This window comes from Callithrix jacchus, chromosome 20 (assembly GCF_049354715.1).
Source record: "Callithrix jacchus isolate 240 chromosome 20, calJac240_pri, whole genome shotgun sequence".
Classification (NCBI taxonomy): domain Eukaryota; kingdom Metazoa; phylum Chordata; class Mammalia; order Primates; family Cebidae; genus Callithrix; species Callithrix jacchus.
This window is the reverse complement of record NC_133521.1, coordinates 19555895-19578524: the sequence shown is the minus strand read 5'-3', so window position 1 is coordinate 19578524 and position 22630 is coordinate 19555895. Positions and strand designations below refer to the sequence as shown.

The window sequence follows — 22630 nt, the reverse complement described above, 5'->3', positions numbered from 1 at the left end:
GAAATAGACATGGTCATCATCAGTCTTGTAAACTCCAGAGAAAATATCCTGTCTTCTATTTAACAAAAAATGATTTGCATGACTATGGGATATGAAAAAAGAATACTTCACTTTACAAGCAAATCTGAATAGTAGTTCAAAGTAATCAAAATAGAAATCAGTATCTCTAGAGAGAATGGATGAAGCTAAATTTTAAAAACTTTGATGTGTTCGTGTCCTTTGTAGGGACATGGATGAACCTGGTAACTATCATTCTCAGCAAACTGACACAAGAGCAGAAAATCAAACGCTGCATGTTCTCACTCATAGGCAGGTGTTGAACAATGAGAACACATGGATGCAGGGAGGGGAGCACTACACACTGGGGTCTGTTGGGGGAAAATAGGGGAGGGACAGTGGAGGGTGTGGAGTTGGGGAGAGAGAGCATGGGGAGAAATGCCAGATATAGGTGATGGGGAGAAAGGCAGCAAATCACACTGCCACGTGTGTACCTATGCAACAATCTTGCACGTTCTTCACATGTACCCCAAAACCTAAAATGCAATAAAAAAAAAGAAAAAAGTTTGATGCACACTGCAGGCATTTAAAAGTATTATTTTGCATCAGATTTCCTAGAAAGATGTTTTAAAAATCTGTCTCCATTTTATTATTCCATAGATCTGGAAAGGATGTGAAGGATCAGTTTTTCAGAGGGTAAAATCTAGTACACAGACATTTAGTACTCACTGGCTTAGCACGTTGTTACTTCTGTGATAGGCACCTACATATATTATTTTTCTTAAATCTCAAAATAATCTTATTATGTTTTGTAGATTTAAATCTGAGGCTAGGACAGGTTAAAGTATTTGCTCAAAGAAACAGATAAGCATTTCAGAAGAGGTCAGAATTATTTTATATGCAAAACTGTTAACTCCACACTACTCTGACCAAATGCACCAAACCTGTGCATAAATAAAATGATACTGTTTTTCAGAAAATATTCGGATTTATCTTTTCTCTATGAAGTCATTTCCTACTTTGAGTCACCTACCAGAAGGTAATTTTGATAATGACAGGAAGTTTTGACTATGTGTTCCCTTTTCCTTTTCCATTACCTAGGCAGTCACTGGAACTAAATTTCCAGATTTATTGACTTAATATCATACTGGAGATTATACTTATTTTTTTCTGATAATGTGTTACTTCATAATGGGGAAACATAATTTCTCCTTTAAAAAATCAGTGTAAATACACTAGATTACAAAACAAAGCCAAAAATTTGTTACATGGTCTTGTGCATGAAAGAGTCCTCTTTCTCGTCAGGCGGCCGGTTAGCTCAGTTGGTGAGCTCCTGGTGCTCTGAACTGCCCAAGGCCGCGTGCTTGAAAGAGACCTCTTTCTCATCAGTCTCTGAACTCTGTTAGTTATTTCAGTAACTCTGGAGTCTTTTCCTTGTTATTCATTCTTTTTCTTTAATATTTAAACTAATTTTGGACTTACAGAAAAGTTGCAAAAATAGTTACTACATACCCCAGTCTTAGTCTACCTTGTGCTGCTTATAACAAAATACCTAAAACTGGGTAAATAACAAAGAAAAAAGTGATTTCTTCATAGTTCTTGAGGCTGGGAAGTCCAAAATCAAGGCACAGCATGTGGTGAAGACCTTCTTAGTTTCATCTGGAGGGAAGAAACACTGTGTCCTCATATGATGAAAGGTGGAAGGGCAAGAGAGACAACTCCCTCTGCTAAGCTCTTTCATAAAGGCACCTAATCTCATTTGTGAGGGAGGTGCCCTCATGGCCCAATCACCTCTTAAAGGCCCCACCTCTTATATTGTTATGATGGTCACACCTGAATTGTTGAGGGGACACATCCAAACCATAGCAACACCTCACTCAGTTTACCTTCAGCTTAACATCTTAGCAAAAATATCAAAACAAGGAAATTAACATTGATATCCACTTTTATTGTCATTACCCAGTTGTTAATGTTGTATTCTCTCTTAATTGAACTATTGTTGTAACCTCATAAGAAGTCTGGTCTTCTAATCTGTGTCTCTATTTCCAATTAAATCTGGAGGCCCTAACAGAGAGAGTGGCCTACAATATGGGTTTTCTCTTTAACTGAAATTTCTTCCCTATTTCCTACAGGGTAAGCCAATGCTCCCCATCTTGGCATTAAAATTTCCGTATATCTTCTTCTTAGCTTGAATATCCAGGTTTAGCTTTGACAACAGACTTTTTCTGTCACGTCACCCTCTTTCTAAATATTTTCTGGCAATTTTATCTCACTATCTACCTTTTATCTAGAAGGTTTTACTTCCAATTCTCCTGCATCTTACATAATATTTAAATAGCTACAAATATTATACTCCCATGTGTTCGTTTTTGCTAGCTAGTTGATGAGTTATTTGCATCTGGTGGAATGTGTCACAGAAGAGGCATTGAATGCATTTTTTTATAACCACAAATTTTGTAGAATCTCTGAGTCATCATTCTGAGTAAAAATTCCAATTTTGCAGGACTATCAACTGCTCAACAAATATTATTACTTTTTCACATATAGTGACTGTAATTCAAAATACTTCCAAAAGATATTGAGGGACAAGCTCTTGCTAAAGTTCTACCCTATTTCAGGGAACATTGAGATATGCTGTTCTTCCCCCCGGTTTCTGAGCATGCTAATCGCTGACTGCTAAATGCCGGTACTTCGTGCCACCATTTTGTAGTTGTCCTCCTCTGAAAGGATCTGCTTGGACCAAGACCAAGGCTCCATTCTCAGGGGCATCTTGATGCTATAGCTATTTACTGCTGGGATATAAAAGCCTGGCACATTTCCTCTGTGGGCATTCCATCTCTAGAGACCTATGGGGTCCAGTGAGGCCTTTGTTGTCTCTGCATCACATCCCAGATGCTTCTGTCCAAATCTGTCCCTTTCAGTCCCCCATAGATACTGGTTAAAAACACTCTCTATTGAAATTGTAGCAGGAAATCTTTATCTCAGAGTCTACTTCCAAGGAAGCTAATCTGTAACACCTACCTGCTGTTTCTCTTTAAATCATCAGGTACCTTATTCACTCACCTATTTATTCAATGAGTAAATGTATGTTCAATAACTATTATATTTCCAGCACTTGCTGAATGAAGACATTGGTCCTGCCCTCACTACATGTGATTCTTGTTACTACACCACATTTTTTCAATTTCTCTCCATTTTCAGGGATGCCCAGTAATTTCCATATTCTCTCACAAGTCTTTGCCTTTACTTATGTTTATCTTCTTGTTGGAATTCCTTCCATGCCCTTCTCCTGGTTAAACTCTATCTTTTTTTTGATGATTTAACTGAAAAGCAACCTCTCTTAGAAAAATGTTCCTGATCACCATGTCTGTGCTGGACTAAGTGAGGGATCCATAGTTGGTGCTACTGCATTCAGCTGAATTTCTTTTTCTATTTGTCTGCCCCTTCCTCTTCTTATTCCACTGTGAGCTTCTTGACTGTAAAGATTTGTTGTCGTGTGTGTGTGTGTGTGTATGTGTGTGTGTTTGATTACCTACATGTCTGCCAACAATATACTTGAGGAGGCAGGTGAAAGTCATTTTATTAAATGGTACCAAAATCTATAGAGATTTGGTTGCTCTTTAAATCCAAAAGGTATAGTTATAGGTATGCTCTTTAACTAAAATTTCTTCCCTATTTCCTGCAGGGTAAAGCAAACGCTTTCCATCTTGGCATTAAAATTCCCCTATATTTTACTATATATACTCCATAACAGGCAAGCTGTATATACTCAATTGTTGAATGAATGAGATAATGAAAAATAAATTTGAAAAAAAAGGTTTTGATTCTGTTATCCATCATTCCTAATTATGTAAGCAAGACGATTAATTGGTGATTCGGACCTAATTTTATGTTGTGAAGAATTAAGTAAAATGGCATAAAATATTCTTTTGATATTTCTCTAGACTTTCCTTCAGCAGCCAGTTTTTCCAAATTCATTTAGTTGTGCTTTTGTAAGATGTAAATGTGACATGGTATATTATATTAGTAACCTTACATTTCGTGTTTCTTTGTTAGGATTCTTTTGCATATTCTCCAGGCCCACATGCATCTTATACTTCTCTTTAAAATGTAAACTATAAAGGAATCTTAAATAATACAGATACTAAAAGTATTTTTTTACAGTACTCCAGGACTCTTTATTTTAAAAGACTTAGATATAGTTGAAGTTATGACAGAGCACTTTATCTTCACCTTTTTAAAAAGATTTATTTTCCTATTATTCCCTACACATGGATTTCTGTACAAAATACTTGACAAAATTTAGCTCTTGGCCCAGAACAATGTGTTAATTATTATATTTTTTCTTTCTCTTTTTTATTAGGTACGTCTGTCACTAACGTAACAGCAACCGACGCTGATGACCCAGTTTACGGAAACAGTGCAAAGTTGGTTTATAGTATATTGGAAGGGCAGCCTTATTTTTCCATTGAGCCTGAAACAGGTTTGTGGCCTAAATTTCAAATTCTTTTCCCCATGTTTTTGCTTCAGGGAAACAGTTGCCTTGGGATTTGGATTTTGGATTATGAAATATTATATTTAAATATTTCACTGCCTGCATCAACAATATTCGAATATGCAATGTGAGGTACGTGGTGAGCCCTACAATCATTTTGATGCTGATTGCAACGAATCACAGAGCCTTTGCAGCACATCACCTGTTTAACACACGGCCTGACACCATTTTTCATCCTGGAATAAAGGGAAGCATGTGGTTATGCATCAGACAAACTTAAATATTAGATTTAGGTAAAAATTCAGTTACTTACTGGCTGTGCGATGCTTGAAAAGTATTTAAAGTTCCAATTTACACATCTATAAAATGGGTATGGGACCTACCACGTAGTATTGTGATGAAGATTAGATGAAATAAATATTAAACACACAGTGCATGACACGTGGTTATATTTCAGTGCACTTTAGACATTACTACATTTGCTACTAGATTCCTCATTGTAAAACACAATACCGCTATCCATCCATTAGAGCTCTTAGGAAGGTATGATTATGGTCAATATTAAATCCAGCTAGTACCATGTGATCTGGTGGTAGAGATCTTATAAGCCATGAAGTAAGTTATCTAACAAACAAACAAACAGGCTTTTTAAACCCAACTTTAAAAGTAGCTTTATAAAAATAGTTGTTATAAATGAAGATATGTGCTTTTAATTGTTTAACAGTATATTAAGAGATCAAATATATTTTATCTGACTGTTGTAAATCCTGTGAAGTTTTGTTACAGCACATTTAAAACTATTATTAAAAATGATTATTGTTAAAAAATATCTTTTTTTGTATGTTTTCTTCTATATCCAGTGGTACTGTCTGTAAGTTTCGAAATAGAAAAATTCAATATACAGGCATGTACACATATATTATCATACATTTGATTCATGAATTTTCAGCATGATTGAAATAAAATTCCATGACATCATTAATTCAATTATTAATTACATTAAAAATTTAAAGCCTATCTTTGCTTTTTTCTTTTAAATTCAAAGGGCAGAATCTTAATGCATTTAATATTGAGAAAAAGTACATTTATATATAAATAGGTCAGGGTGTAAAATTGAATTTAGATTTGGAAACAGGAAACAACTCTTGTAAAATGCATTAATTAGGGATATAATTACATATATCCTTCCTCAGCCAAGAAGGAAGTCTGTTCTAAACTTTCCTCATTTGGGTCCCTCGAGGATCCTGAAGTGGCAGGGCAGGTGGCTGGCTCTAGGTTTGAGATGTCCTATAACTTGGGCAAAGTTACAGTGGCAGGGTTCATAGCAGAGGTGGGACTCACATCCTGGTCCTTAATTTCAAAGCAAATGTCAAATTTTTTTGAAATTCAGTTTTATAGGTAATAACTGTGCCACAGGATCTTCTGTAAGACAGAAGCGTGTTAGATGCCAAAGTGGACTTGAGTAATGTTCTCTTCTTAGCTGTTTGTTCACTTGGGTCTTTTTGTTCACTATTCTCAGTGCAAAATAGACATTAATCCAGGAAATACTTATTGAACATTCACTATGTGCCAGGCACTGAATTAAATATAGGGAGAAAACATCACAAAGGCTAATCTGAGTCTGCAAGTATCTCACAATCCATTTCAAAAGACAGATTTTTTTTTTTCACATACATAAAGGTAGCATGGCAATGTGATTTAAATAATTTGTTTCTAAAGAATAAATTACTGTGAGGTATAGATGATAAAAGCTTCCTATTAAGTGAGAGGATTTGGCCAATTTTAAGTTTCAGTGAAAGTTAAGTTTCATTTGTTTAATTAACTGTAGTCAACATTTCATATTTACATGTCTACTCAGCATAATGGGTATCTATATCAACACAAGCTCATTTTAGTTTTATTACTCCCAATCTGACAGATATCAAATTATCTGATTTTTATTTTAGAAAGTTTATTTGGCACTATAGTGGATAATGAAATGGAGAGAAATGATACTTGAAGAATTCACATAATAGTTTAATAAATGTTGGGTGAATGAAGTTGAGGTTTTTAGGTAAAGCAGACACAATGCAAGTAAAAATGAAGCTAAACTAAATAATTAATAAGAGTCATGCTAAATTCTTTAGATGAAACAGAAATATGTATGAGTGGAATGTAAACATTTTTGGGTAAAGGTCTGCAAAACTATGCTTAAGAGTGTTCATATGAAAGCAGAAACTTTTAGTTGTCCCCAAGAATCTAAATTAGACTCTATTTTTGAGGACTTCTCTTTAAAAAAAAAAAATGGAGGGCCGGGTGCGGTGGCTCACGCCTGTAATCCCAGCACTTTGGGGGGCCGAGGCGGGTGGATCACGAGGTCAGGAGATAGAGACCATCCTGTTCAACATGGTGAAACCCCGTCTCTACTAAAAAAAAAAATACAAAAAATTAGCTGGGCATGGTGGCGCGTGCCTGTAATCCCAGCTACCAGCTACTCGGGAGGCTGAGGCAGGAAAATCACCTGAACCCAGGAGGCGGAGGTTGCGGTGAGCCGAGATCACGCCATTGCACTCCATTCTGGGTAACAAGAGCGAAACTCTGTCTCAAAAAAAAAAAAAATGGAGACTGATACGAGTGTGTGTGTGTGTGTGTTTTAAAGGAGGATATACGAGCTATGCAGAAATAGATTAAGGACACTGTTTAACATTTTTTTCTATTAGAAAAATAAGAAGAAAGAGGCCGTGGCCATGAGCATCTGGAGCTTAAATTCTGTAAGCATATGCAAAGCAAATACCCTTTCTGGTGACCAGAAATGTGTATTAATTGGGTCCTTTGGAAAATAGAATGCTGAGACAGAGATATGAGTGTCAATGGCTTATTAGAGGTTTACGACTGTGAAAAATAAGAGAGATATGAAGTCTACTTGGGCATGGAATTTGCTCACATCAAATGTAGATCTTTTACCCATGCAATGAAATAAGAGAAAAGTAGTATAAGGCAATGTAAATCTGACAACATCTTGGCCAAATCAGTGGGATCCCTGGAGCAAAGATTACTCTTAAAAGGAGTCCCATGTTGCACGTAAATGGCTAGGCTTTAATAAAGTTAACTTCCTAAGTCATTGGCTGGGATGTGCCTGGGAAGAGCAGGGTCTCAGCTTGGATCCTGAGGTTAATCCTAAAGTTGCTTCAGCTACAGGGTCTCAGCTAACTGCCTGGAAATCCTTAAATTAATCCTTTGGCAGGAAAATCCAAGGGATAGAATTCTGCACCTCTACAATGTGTGTGTGTGTGTAAATATGTGTGTGTGTGCATATGTGTATACACACATATACACATATGTATATGCATGTATGCATGTACATATACACACATGCATATGTACATGTATATATACACATATATATATAAAAACTTTTAATTCTATAAGTTTAGCAAATGTGATGTTAAAAAGTAATACACAGGAATAGTAAGTACTTGGTGAGTAAACTGAGAGTAGAAATATTAATAGGTACATTGATTTTAAAAATGCATGCTATGTATCAAAAACATTAAGAATGGCTACTAATCTTGACCCAAGAATCCAAATTCTAGTAAAAGAAAGAAAATGTCAGGGATGAATGGAGACTCATTACATAAGACCTGCATACCTCTAGGAGTGTCTTACCAGATGGTTCTTTTCCTGATGGTTCTATGCATTACTTCAGGAAGTGACCCAGCACAAATGGGTCGGAAAATGTTAGCTGAATACCATGACACATCACCACTGAAGGATTTGGGACCATCCTTCAGTTCCTTCTTACACCAGGATTCTGGCATACTGGCAAAGGTCAAATCTGTAGCTAAAATGATCAATATTGAGACAGTGAACACTCCCTCACCAAGTTACGTAAGCCAGTCACATTCATACTCTTAATAAAGAAGATTGCCCATTGACCACTGTCAGCTCATCTTTGATGCTATCATATTTTCAATAACAGAAAATAAACCAGAGCATGAGACAATAAATCTTGGATGTATCTTATTTTTTCCTTGCCAGGATACTAAAAACAGAACTCTGGAATTTGGAACAAATAAATTCTGCTCTCCCCTTGCTTGTTATATTTCACCTCATGGAATTATTTTCTGTTGCCATATCAGAGAGAGCTTCTTCTATTGTTTCAGTTATCAGCTTAAGAGCACAGAGAAATAGGCCATTTGTTCTGTATGTTCTTCTTTGAGCTTATACAATTAGTGTTATCTTGTTTATTGACTTGTTTATATATTATAAGTTAATTATTATGCTAGAGTGCAAGGTCCATGAAAGAACGGGACTTGTATGATTTGTTGATTTTGCATTCCTATGCTAAGTGTCTGGCACCTAGAAGTCCTTCAGTAAGTAGTGAAGGAGGAAAGGAAGGAAAGAAGGAAGGATGGAGGCAGGGAGAGCTGGAGGAAGGGAAGGAAGGGAGGGATGTGCAAAAGAAGCATGAAGGATAGAGGGAAGGAGGAAGAAAGTGCAAATTTGTAAAAAAGATGTGAGAAGAAATAGTGAATGAAGCTTGGTATCCAGTCTATACTTGAATAAGTTTCTCTAATGGAAAGAACACCATATTAATCTCAGATATGATTGTTTTGTTTGAAATTCATTTAGGATTGACATTCATGCTTTTTGCCAAATCTCATACTATATTTTAAGTGTCTAGGCAACACAGTGCTATTCTTGTACTTGCAAAAAATGAGCCTTGAAATCATAATAAACTCTTGCTCAGATTTGCTTCTAGATCACACAAGGAGATAGAAAGTTTCTGGGATCACTAACAAAGAAGAAACGGTTATTAATGTATCTTCCTATTCTGGAGGTCACTGTGATGGTACTACTGCTGCTAATAGAATATTGCAGCAACAATAGAAAGCCAAACCATCGTGTGTATACAGTCTTCTAGGTTTGAGAAAACACTAAACCAACTGTGGAGTGAAGAATTTCTGTCTCCATTTTGCAAATGACAGAACTGTGTTTCAGAAAGAATGAAATAAAATGCCTTCCTCACCTTTAGATACATTCCTCTGTCAAATCATTACAGGAAGAATGAAAACAACAACAGAACAACCATCTTATTTATTGAACTCTTACTGTGTTCTTGCTAACTGGGTTTTCACACGTTATTGAATTTATTTTTAACCACACAATTTTTTGAGGTAGGTATTAGTGTAATCTCACTTTTACTGATGAGAGAATAGAGCTTGACTTGATATGCTTCTTGCCCATGGTGTATGAAGCAGGATTCAAGGTGAATCTACTTGATCCCACACCTCGATTTTTGATGTTCTCTCTTGCTCCCACTTAACTTCCGAGCAGTAAAGCTCATCTCAGGGGGTGACATTGGTTTGAAAAGAGACCTAAAGAATTTGGAATCAGGTTCGGGCCTCCTCTGTTGATAGGCATAGGAGGTAGTGTAGCATCAGAGAAAATGGAAGGCAGTAGTAATTGTGAAATGAATTGTCATTCTTGTGAATAGTTTTCATTATTGTACTTCAAAAAGCTGAAAATAGCTTATTTGTATTCTAAAAATGTTTTATTTTTTTTCCCTCCCTGCCACCCCCAATACCATATGTTGCCTGTAATATTTTGGGCACAGACAAGGAGAAATGTGGCATTTATTTAAAAGGCACTAATTTAAGGACAGCAGTGTGAAAACAGTTGCAGTCCATCCTAGGTGATTGAAGTTGGAAAGTCTAAATAAAATGCAAGGCAAGTGAATAATAAATGCTTAATTATCTAAAGAGACCAGGGTGAAGTTTCAGAACAATCTAAACTTTGCTCCAGGCAAGTGAGAGTATGAAAAATGACCTGCTTAAAAATAAACTAAGTTAATTCATTGACCTTTTTTTGAAACTCAGACCATCTTTCTTCATTGGATACAAATAGCATTTGTCTCTGTGGAACCTGTAAAAATGAGCTAAGTAAAAAATACTCCTTGGGAAAAAAATCTATTTAATGAATGGTTCCTTTATAGAAAAATCAAGGATAGTACATGGAGCCTTCATGGAATGTCTTCATGGAACTGAGTCCTTTGTATGCTTTCTGAGTCAAAATGATAACTTGTCAACCCACAGAGTGTCTGTTAAATCAGGATTGCATAGATTATAATTTCCACTGCCAAGAGGACTGGATTCAAGAACTTGTTTGGCAAAGACATTTGAGAAGGGGTAGGTATTGAGATAAACTCCGACAGATGAACAATGCTGGGGGGTAGATTTACAGGTGGGAATGTCTTTATATTTCACATTGTTCAATTCTTAGTGAATATCTGCATGCTGCCATGTTGTAGGCACTGAGGTTGAAATTCTGTGTGTGATAAATACTACATATAATATAGGGTTTATGACATAGGAATGGAGAAGAATGCCAACTTAGCAATGATGTATGAAGAGCAAGAAAGTATTTCTTAGAGTAGTGATATCAAAGAATGTGTCCTGAAAACCTAGTGAAATGAAAATGTGGAGTTAGCGGAGCTATTAAATCAGGTCTTATGGCGTGAGGAAATCAAAGGGCTGTGTGGTCAGGGGAAAAGATAAATTGGTGATCACGTGATATTGAGAAATTTAACAGTTTTTGTTTCCTCAATGGTATTAGAAGACTTTACTGGAATAAATTTCTCTCTACACAATAACCTTAATCTGCAATTTAGAAATCCAAATATGACTAATTTCTGTCTGACTTTAGATGTGTGCTTTCACTTCTTGTGATTTAAGGACCTAATTTTTAAAAGTACTGATACATTGTTTTCTAATCATTTCATGAGGTTAAAAAAAATCATGAACCATCATTTGCTTTTGATTTTCACAAATTAAGACTATATTTAATATCATTAATTTTGCTATTTTTGTTTATATTTAATGAAATAAAATGTGATATTTTTGATAGGACATTTTTACTTAGAAGAACCAAAAGCTTTTGCATTGGTGGTAGGAGAAAAAGTCCTTCAGCTGTGTTCAGTACAAGCCACCTGTTTTTACGAAAACTGCTGGATTTAGAATTGAAAGTTTGAAAGGCAGGAGGGACATACAGTGGAGGGAAGTTGGCTTGACCATTGCCTGGGACAGTTACATCATAGAAGACCAAGAACCTTCTCCTTCCATGACAAGTGCTGATTAAAGGATGAAGAATCGCTACCACCAGTCGATTCACTTTACAAAATCTCACACCCGCTCCAATTATGCCCTCTGATGAAGTGGGAAGCAAGGAGTGAAGAGAGCAAGGGTGGCTTCTTCCATAATATGTGGAATCCCTTGTTAGCCTATTGGCATAGCACAGGAGTTCTCCCCATAAATATTAGGCACAAGGCCAACAGACAGGAAGACTTGGGAGGAAGCCAAAGAGTGGTTTTTGTCACCGTAGGGTTTCTTCCTAATGCACTCTTCATCCAATTTCCTTTTTTTTTTTTAAACACGATAAAGGGCATAGATTTCTATATTTTTGGAGCAAAAAGACAGGCAGAATATATGTCTTTCAAACACATAAGCACCCCTACATGCCCCCACATACATTCTCAGCAGTTAAAGAGAAAGAGAAAAATATTATATGATTCTATGACTGTTTAATGACAAAAGAGAGTATGGAGAAACACACATGCCTTTCTTATGTTCTTTACATTTGAGATAGAAGAACCAATATTAAAATAAAAGTTAGAGGCAGCAACAAACTATGGCGGTGGCAAGTGTCTCAAGTGTCTTTGCTTGTACTATTATTTAATTCCTATGCCAAGTAAAGTAGCTGTTTTAACATATCTTATTAAAGATGAGGATCTCTAAGGTTAAATAATATGGCCAATGCCAAACAGGCATCAGACACTCGGTACATATAGTTTACAGTGAATATTGTTGGGCAAATTAATGAATGAGTACATTGAAGAATGAATAATGAGACTCTAAAGTGACAAATTTACTTGTACCTAAATTTGCATCTCATTGATTTGTCTGAAATGCCCAAAATAAATGATGATGATGACAAATTGTAATTTTAAGTTTCTAATAAGTGTCTGCTCAATATATTCAGATGTATACCCCCAACAAATTCCATCTTTCTCTAGGTTTTATGTCTCAATTTGGAGGGTATCTAGCTGCGTGCACACATTGACTTAAAAATTATTTGTTTTCCTATTTTGTGTCTTCTGTGGGAGATAGATAGGGGTTGAGGCCATATTAATTGTTTTATGATTATTACAATAATCCCCCCAATCCACGCACATAGAACAGTTAAATATACTTGGGTAAGCTTGAAGTGGTGTGACAGTCATGTTACCTGCACCTTTGTACAAACCATTTTTTTAAGTTCATAAGGAGCTTTCCAGTGCTAACCATAGCTAGAGTCAAATAAACATCTATTTGAAGAAACCAAGGTCTTCATATATGCATGCTGGAGAGAAAGACTATGAGCTACACAGCCACCTCAGTATGTAACACCTGCTGTCACACTGGGATGCTTTGGGATGGGTTTAGGTGGAGGCAAAAGCAAAAACTGATCCCCCAATGGCATTCAACCAACGTGAACACAGCAGGTAGGATCAGGAATTTTTCTCACCTTACTATGTATCATGTCCCTGCAGAATTAAATTGCATATTGGATCCATGTAGTGATATCATTTTTCCCCTTGGAAATCTAGCTCTTAGTTTCATATGACTAGTTGAAAATGATTTGGTGAAAAAATAACAAAGGCTTGTTTTCATTAATATTATAGGAAAGCATGTTTATGTAAGAGCATCGAAGATTAACCAATATCTGAGGGATGTTAATTTGTATCAACTCCTTATATACCAAAAAATGTCTGTGTGTGTGTGTGTGTGTGTGTGTGTGTGTAGGATAGATGATATAGACAGATCGATAGATAAATAGAAAAATAAAGTAATCTTTTATGTATATTTGTGTAGTTCTCTCCCTTCCTTTCCTATAACCTAACTCCGCATCCTCAGCACTTAAGACTACATCAAATATATTCCTTCAGAAATCTCCAGTGCTCAATAATTGCTTTAAATATTATGGCAAAAGTAACTTGAGATGCAACTACCAAAGAGAAGGATTATCTAATGTTCTTGTTTAACAAATTAAACATCATTCATATCCACTCACTTCCCATAATTAATTGTATGTATATACATTATATATATATATATATATATATACGTATATATATATATACACACACACACACACACACACATATATATAATGGCTGGAAGCTTAGAGAAGGAAGTCAGAGACGACTTTTCTTTAAGCCAACAGTGGTTTCTGATGCATGAGCAGGAATCCAGTAAGAGGGCAGAGGAAGAAAGAAGAGGCAAATACTCCATTTGTTTCCTCATAACGTCAAATTTCAGAAACGTCCCTATGAAATAATTTTCTCTGAACTAAAACATGAGGCCATAGTTTCTCTTTTAGTGATAACAATATAGTGTGTGTGTGTGTGTGTGTGTGTTTGAGATGGAGTCTCACTCTGTCGCCTAGGCTGGAGTGCTGTAACACGATCTCAGCTCACTGCAACCTCCGCCTCCTGGGTTAAAATAGTTCTCATGCCTCAGCCTCCTAAGTAGCTGGGATTACAGGAGTGTGTTACCATGTCTGGTTAATTTTTACATTTTTAGTAGAAACAAGGTTTCACCGATTTGGTCAGGCTAGTCTTGAACTCCTGACCTCATGATCCACCTGTCTCGGCCTCCCAAGATGCTAGGATTACAGGCCTGTTTATTTATTTATTTAGTGTGTGTGTGTGTGTGTGTGTGTGTGTGTGTGTGTTTTAAAGAGTTTGTACTATATGGGCAGGGATCTTGGTTAGTTTCCTCACTATGCATTGTAGGGCTTAGCACCAGGCCTACCTCATGATAGTTGTTCAAATAATGTCATAAATGAGCAAACAAACACAGTCAGTTAAATCCAGAGTGAACATGGTTAGATAATGGGCTTTTTCAGAAGGATTTTGATATGTTCAATTTCAGATCCCAGGTGTTTCTGGATTTCAAAAATGGATGCTTCCTGAAAACTTAGAATATATCTTTTGTCATATTCAATATATCCCAGCATCTGATTATTAGGGAACAGTGGCTATGACATTGTTGATAGCGGACCAGGAACATAAAGATGTGCCTGTAATTTCTACATAGGACTAGCTCATAATATCTCACCAGTGTATTCTCTTTAGATGCTTTGTGTCTCTTCTTCCCTTCTAGAAGCAATAAGTTCTCATTTATGACAGTGGAATGTAACTCTTGAGTATCCCAGTCTGTTTCATTTTGTTCCAAAAATCAAGGGGAAGGTAGTTATCATTTATTGATCACAAACTTAGTGCTATTTCAATAATTTTCTTAGTAACTATGTGAAGTGGGTGTTATGGTCCTTACTTTTCATGTAAGGATATAAAATCTCTGGGCAAATTAATTTCTAAGAGGTACCCAGGTAGTAAAAGTCAGAGCTGAGTTTTCTAACTACATCTGTCCCATTTCCACCTCTGCTGAGTTTGGGTTCCTATCTGCAAATGTAGAGGAATCCAGACAAAAAGGAAAAGAAGACAGGTATTATAAACACCTTGATGCTCTCATTTAAATTAATGTTTATTTTCAATTAAATGAATGGATACATTTTAATCATCTCCACTCTCAGGGACAAAATGTGTGCAGTGGAAATAGACTTGACTTGATGGAGCTTAAAGAACTGGAGAGATTCCGTCATAAAAAGTGATGCTAAAATTATACCAATTGGATATTTTCTTGCTTATTTTTCTAAGTGTCATAAAGGAAACATGGAAGGTAATGAGATCATTAATTTATTATTTCAATGATCTTGTTGGATTTTATGAAAGAAAAGTGGAAAATTAAAAGAACATTCTTGAATTACCAGTATCATTAGTTTCAATTCGTCTGGATATGGATGATTCAGGACTGTTGGGTACAGGAGTTCAAAATGGAGTACTTGCAAAGAATATTCAGTTTCTAGAGAATCAATCCTTCGTTCCTTAAAAAGCCATAGGACTTTCTACTTGGAGCAAAACTCTAATTTAAAAGTAGTTTTGAGTGTAAGTACTGATCTATAGGCTTACTTTTTTTCCCCCCCTACAATTATAAAATTGCATGGTTATAAAATAAAAATAAATAGATTTTGTCCTCATTCTTTTAAAATAGATATTTGCAGGATAAGCCAATTTTTCAAATGCCTATAGGCCTAGTGTTGTGTTTCAAATAAGTGAAAAATACACAGTTTCTGATTTCTCATGGGCAGAAACCAAGGCACATATGGCTATATAAATAAAACAAAGGAGAAGATAGAAAAGTGATTTAAGGACTCTACTAGAGCCATTTCACAATTTGTGATTATGTGTAATTTGCCATTCAGAATCTTAAGTGTGATGGTTTTATTATGAGCTAGGCAGTTTTATATCACTATGAGGATCAGAAATTTAGAATTTAGTAAATTAGAGATTATAGTGTTCACAAGGTTAACAGAGTTGAACTGGTTGGTGAATGCAAGCATAGCTATAATTAGATAGATTTTTTTTGCATATCTGGAGAGTTTCTTTAAAGGTAGTTTTCATGTGCGGTAAAGTTTTATTGTGTGTGACAGAACACTATTGGAACTTTCCTTCCATTCCATTAACTTTAATATTGTTGCTATGGTATTATCTGTCTTAGAAGCTACCTTTGCACTCTGACACCTGAGGATCTTTTAAAGACAGAAATTGAGATTGCCTAATTATGCTCTTTATGGACAAATACATTCATGAGCTGTAAATGAAATAATGATAAATGACTGTATTTACATAATGAAACAAACAACAGATTTTATTTTCTTGCTTTCACTCTCAGCAGAGTATAAATTAGCAACCCAAGACACAAATAGTCATAATAGAAAAGACTTACTGTGTTTCAGGGGACAGTAGAGCTGGTAAAAACATTTGGCAATACAGATCTAGGAATGAACCTTGCTAGTCCTTAGATTTTCCTTTGCCAGAAGGGGCAAAGGGAAGAAGTGGCCCCATACAGTTCTTATACTTTGCTCTCTGTATGACTTTAGTCAATTGATTTGAGTTTAAATCTGACTTGATATCAAAGTGGCATTCTTAACCAGGTTTTACCAACTCTACAAAGTCATACTTTTAAAGTCTTTCCCTATGGTAGAACTGTACAAGATTGTTATTGATCAGATATTGAGAAACTGATTATTGATGTGGTACAGGTTGTGTGCTTTTTCTCACTATATGTAAGTTTTCTTTGTTATCCTGTAATAGTTAGGAGAAAGAAACCTACCCTGACCCATCAAGTTTCATTGACTATCCACTAGTTATACTAAATTGAGATAATCAAATACTAGAATTATCATAATGAAATCTATTCTGAGATCACATCATTTTCTATAACATTGGAAAGTAGACTTGGGGAGGGCACATTTAAAAATGGGAATTGTCTTATTGTATTTCACATGAACTCTAAAGTAATGTGCCTCTTGTGTTCTGGAAAATAATTATTGAGGACTGTCATCTAAAGTAACTGAAAAATCTGCTGAAGTAAGCAAATCAGGCAAACACTCTGTGTTATATATAAACATTTGAAAACAGCAGCAACAGCAAAGCTAAGCCTCTGAGTGGTCACTGTTTCTGAGAGAGAGGATTCAAGTTGGAAGCAATGTGGTTGGGGATTTCCAGGGAGACAACTTGGTATTTAAAGCTCCGATTGTGAACTTTGGAGTCAGAGAAGTTTTCACTTATCTCCCCAACATTTCCTAGCTGCATGACCTTGACTAAGATATTCCATATCCCTGAGATCCCATTTCTTTATGTCTAAGGAATAATGATTATAGTTCCTTTCCAGAGTGTCTTATAGAGTTAGAGTTGAGATATTCAAAGTGACCCACACACGATTTCCACTCAGCTATCTGAGTTCCCTTCCAGCCAAAGTGATAAATTTCACTGAAAGGCGTTAAACCAATTATTACTGTCTTGAATCCTGCATCTCCAATTGCGAGTCACACTGGAACTGAAAATTGTTGACAACATAGGTCATTGTCTTGAAAATGATTTGGGGTGGAAAATGGAGTCTTGTTTACATTTAATACAGAAAACAAATACCAGCCTTATTATTTTGATGGAGCAGCCCTAGAGTATAGAACCAGAGGGTCCCGGCTGTGTGTTCAGACCCTCAGCAGCTGACAGAAAGTGGCATTTCAGAGCCACCTTTTACCCCATCCGCCTTCAGTAGGTCCTGGTTTCTGTCTATTTGCTACTCCACGTATGGTTGTTACTTTGACAAAGGGCTGTTTTCTTCCGTGCTGATTGCCAACACCTGCCTCTGAGTCTATTTGCCTCATTTTTCCATGCAACCATTTTAGTAAATGTCTAGATGCTGAATTTTCACATGTGCAAATATTTATGTAAGAATGAGATTAAGCACAACAGTAATTTGATCCTAAGGTATTCAGAATGTTTCACAGGCATAAATTACTGATACCACACAGCTCCTTGTTAAGTAGGGCAGTACTGCTCTGGCTCTTGAGTATTCTGTAACCAGAGTTTGCTATCTTAGCGGTAAAGAGGCAGTAAAAGTCAGCTTGAGTCCTCCATGCATCTTCAGAAGAGTTCTGAAGGGTGTCACTATTTGTATATGTTTTTTTTTTTTTTTCATATAGAATTTCTGTCTTAGCCTGCTTTGTGCTTCTATAACAAAATGTCACAGACTGGATAATTTATAATAAACAAAAGTGTATTTGTTCAGTTATGGAGGCTGGGAAGTCCAAGATCTAGGTGGCAGCACCTGGTGAGTGCCTTGTTGCTGCTAAGACATCAGTTGGCATAGGGCAAAGGGAGGCTAAGAGGAAGAGACAAAACAGGGCCAAACTCATCTTTTTATCAACAACCAATTCCTATGATCATTACGTTTATTCTTTCCTGGAAGCAGAGACCTCGTGGCCTCATCACCTCTTAAATGTCCTAACTCTTAATGTTGTTACAATGGCATCTAAATTTCAACATGAATTGGAGAGGGAACAAACATTAAAACCATAAAAATTTCTTTAGTTTTTGATGGGGCAACTTCATTTTTTACATTTTAATTTTTTTTAATTTCTATTTAAAATTCTGTCGGTATATAGTAGGTATGTATACTTATTGGTTATATGAGGTGTTTTGATATAGGCATGAAACATAAAATAAGCAAATCATGGAGAAAGGGGCATCCATCCCCTCAAGCATTTATCCTTTGAGTTACAATCTGCTTACACACTTGAAGTTATTTTAAAATGTAGAATTAAGTTATTATTGACTATAGTCACTCTATTGTGCTGTTAAACCATAGGTTTTACATATTTTTTCAATCATTTTGTACATGTTAAGAATCTCCACTTCCTCCCAGCCCCTTACTGCCTTTCCCAGGCTCTGGTAACCATTACTCTACTTTCTGTGTTCATGAGTTCAATTGTTTGTTTTGATTCATAGATTCCACAAGTAAGAAAGAACATGTTATGTTTGTCTTTCTGCGCCTGGCTTATTTCACTTAACATGATGATATCCAGTTCCATTCATGTTGTTGCCAATGACAGGATCTCATTCTTTTTTTATGTCTGAAGAGTACCCTGTTGGTAGAAATGTAAATTAGTATAACCGCTATGGAGAACAGTTTGGAGATTCCTCAAAAACTAAAAATAGCCCAATTTTTAGTTTTTTGAGAAAAGGTATCTGATCCAGCTATCCTACTGTTGGGTATACACCCAAAAGAAAGGAAATCAGTATATCGAAGAATATTGGCACTCCTATATTGATTGCAGCACTGTTTAAAAATAGCTAAGATTTGGAAGCAACCTGAGTCCATTAATAGATGCATGGAAAAAGAAAACGTAGTAGAAATACACAGTGGAGTACTATTCAGCTATAACAATTTTTTTCCCTTTACCTGATGGACTGCATTGTTTTATTTTAACTGAATTTTATTTCTTTCATTTTTCTTTTCTATTTTCTTTATTTTTTTATAAAAATATATTATCTTAAGTTCTGGGATACATGTGCTGGACATTCAGGTTTGTTACATAGCTAAACATGTGCCATGGTGGTTTGCTGCACCCATCAGCCCATCACCTAGTTATTAAGCCCGGCATGTGTTATTAGTTGTTTATCCTGTTGCTGTCCCTCCCCCGGACCCTGACAGACCCCACCGTGCATGTTGTTTCTCTCCCTGTGTCTATGTGTTTTCATTTGTTCAGCTCCTACTTATAAGTGAGGGCATGCAGTGTTTGGTTTTCTGTTTTTCTGTTAGTTTGCTAAGGCTAATGTCTTCCAACTTTAACCATGTTCCTGTAAAGGACATGATCTTTTTCCTTTTAGCCATAGAAATTTATTACAAGCTCATAAAGAAAAAAAGTATTCATGCATTGACCCACTGAAAAATATTTAGAAATACTAAGAGACTATTATGTGCCAGGTATAGTTCTAGGGGCTAGGTAAACATGAATAAGCAACAACAAAAAAATCTATTTGTTTATGCTCTATCTGTTCCAACTAGAATGCACATGGACAGAGACTTCAATGGTTGGGTGAGGAAGAATGGGAGTGCCAACAGAGATTGGTTATTATTTTGTAAATGCTGTTCAGGGAAGCCTCATTAATAATATGACATTTGAGGAGAGCTATTACAATGCTGTTTTACCAAGGAGGACAGGATCAGGGAGATGTCTATGATATGTGTCTGGGATATAATAGTTGTTGGGGTTCTAACTTTAGGACTTATCTTTTGCAACATGGAAAGATGAAAAATCACTTTTATCTGGTCTTATGGTATTTATCAAAGTGCTCAGGGGGAGTAAACAAGGCATTAGTCATGTATTTTAGTGTGAGAAGATTAGAGCAAGAATACCTTTATAGAAAAGAGAATGCTCAAAATCTTCGCAAATTTTGACAAAGAGGGCAGGCAAGGTAGATGCAAAAATTAAGAACAAAAGCATATATAGAAAACAAATTTGGTGTGATAATTGTTACAACAGAGTGATGCAAGACACAATGGCAACGTCCAAAATAGGAGGGAATAAATTTTCCTTTTAGCAGCTGTTAGTCACACTTGCCTCATCTTTTGAATTGTGAGCTGTTTCAGACCTAGAGAACTATACCTCATTTTTCTTTCTGTCTCTAACACTTAATATAGTGCTTATCTCATTAAAAGTGCTCTCTTCATGGCCATTAATTGGAACCACACTAACTAGCCTTACACAAAGATGGGAAACTAAAGAGGGTGGAAGATTGGAACATGGCTTCACTTCTCTATTTCTGCTGTGGTGGCGGTAAGAAATCAGAGTTCAGTTTGAAGTATTTGACAGAGGAAGCACAAGTATGAAAAACCATTACGGAAGAAAGTTTGATGCATTTATCATCTCTCTGATTTGCTCACCTAAGATTTCTTTGGATACTAAGTTCCCCCACAGTAGAAATGGAAACCTGGAATTCCTTCATCATAGCAGATCATTTGCATACGTGAAGACTTTGAGCCTTATACAATTGTATTTTCCTCTAAATATATAAAGCAAAAAAAAAAAAAAAACAGAGCTAAGTTCACGCTTTGGGAACATCAAATAATCAGACAAATTTTATGGAAAGAATGGCTGATAGTTTCAGAAACAACCAACAGCATCCTCTTATCTTTGAAACTCTTTGGGACCATCACTTGGCAATGATTCCTAGCAAAAGAGAAAGAAACAAAAAGTTAAAGATCTTGACAATCATCAGGGCAATCTGCCTCTGTCTATAACACAGATAGGTTCTATGGGTTCTCAGGAAAAGTATTTTTTCAGCAAGGATGGACAAAGACGATTGCTTAAGAAGAGAACTATTGGAATTAGAGTTAAAAAATTCTAGATTCCAACATCATTTACTAACAGTGTGACTTGGATTAAGTCACTTGTTACGCTGTACTTTCAAGAAGTAGGAAAAGTGTATCTTGCAGGCAACCTTACATGCATATTCCTGATTTAATCCTTTGATCATTTCAGTGACAAAAAAAAAATAGTGTTTTTTATTTAACAAGTCAGGGACTTTATAATGAGAAAGGATTAGTGGCTTATTTAAAGTTACCCAAATCATAAATGTCAGATTTGAAGACACATTTATGCTTTTGTTCTAGCCCACAGTTGTTTTCTCTGCATAAAATGATTTTTTCTTACATGTGTTGCACGTATATGTACATATATACATTACTTCTAAAGATGGTATTTTGTTCAACATTACACAGCATAAAATGTCATATGCAAGTAATGGCTGCAAGTTTCTCAGAAATCAGTCAGGGACTTGCATTCTTTGAATTGTAAGAAGCACAAAAACAGAAAACAGAAACAGATAAACCATAGGTTCTGTAATTGCCATGAACAACTAAGAGTTTGAGGGAACTAGTCTTTTATCTGTAGTGGATATCTTTGCTGCAGAGAATCTTATGGAGACCACCCCCACCCCAAAACTCCTCACCAAGCCTAAAGCTTGACAAATAGGATGTAATCAGTGAGTGTTTATTAATTTGAATTGAAGGAAGCAGACAGTTAGGAAAGGTGGAATTTCAATATCCATTCATTCGTGCATTCAAATGTCAAATATGTACTCCTATAATATGTATCTTCCCTTAGATTCATTGGAACAAAAACATTCAAAGAAAGAATACATACTGCAAGGAGGCAATGGAGAATGAGAAGAAACTGATAAGAATCAGGAAGTGAAAGGCAAGAGAGAGTCATATAATTTTTTTTTAATCTAGAGAAGGAGAAATAAGATTATGTATTTGGTAGAGAGTTAATTTTAATATAAAGAATAAAAAGCACAAGCCACTTAATATATTTGGAGAAACACGGCTATGATGTATTTTGACAACTGTCACTAAGGGTACAATGGAATGCTAACAACTCTGTTTAGTAACTCTGTATTAACTAGAGCATCTACCTCGCTTTCTGTTCTAAGTGGTTTTTGCCTCCGGCTTGCCTCCAAGGAAGGTCAGACTCAGTCTTTTGTTTATACAAATATAATTATCTCTGTCCTGGAGGGACACATAGATCTATTTCCCTCTGCTTGCCTCTTTATTTTGGGACATAATCATACCTTCATTGCAAGTTTCCCAAACAGCCCGAGCTAAATATAGTTAAAATGTGGCCTATGTGTATAAGGACCACTAATAATGA

At 35.9% G+C, this 22630-nt stretch overlaps 1 protein-coding gene across 5 annotated transcripts in view; it reads left to right on the top strand.

The window, feature by feature from the left end:
• The window catches only part of CDH8 (cadherin 8), a 394777-nt gene that overhangs the window by 187012 nt on the left and 185135 nt on the right, over window positions 1-22630 (top strand). For all 5 annotated transcript variants that reach the window (XM_008985982.5, XM_035282357.3, XM_078358200.1 and 2 more), the window contains one exon: window positions 4361-4480. In XM_008985982.5, coding sequence (XP_008984230.2) covers window positions 4361-4480 — 120 coding nt within the window. The remainder of the gene's footprint in view (window positions 1-4360; window positions 4481-22630) is intronic.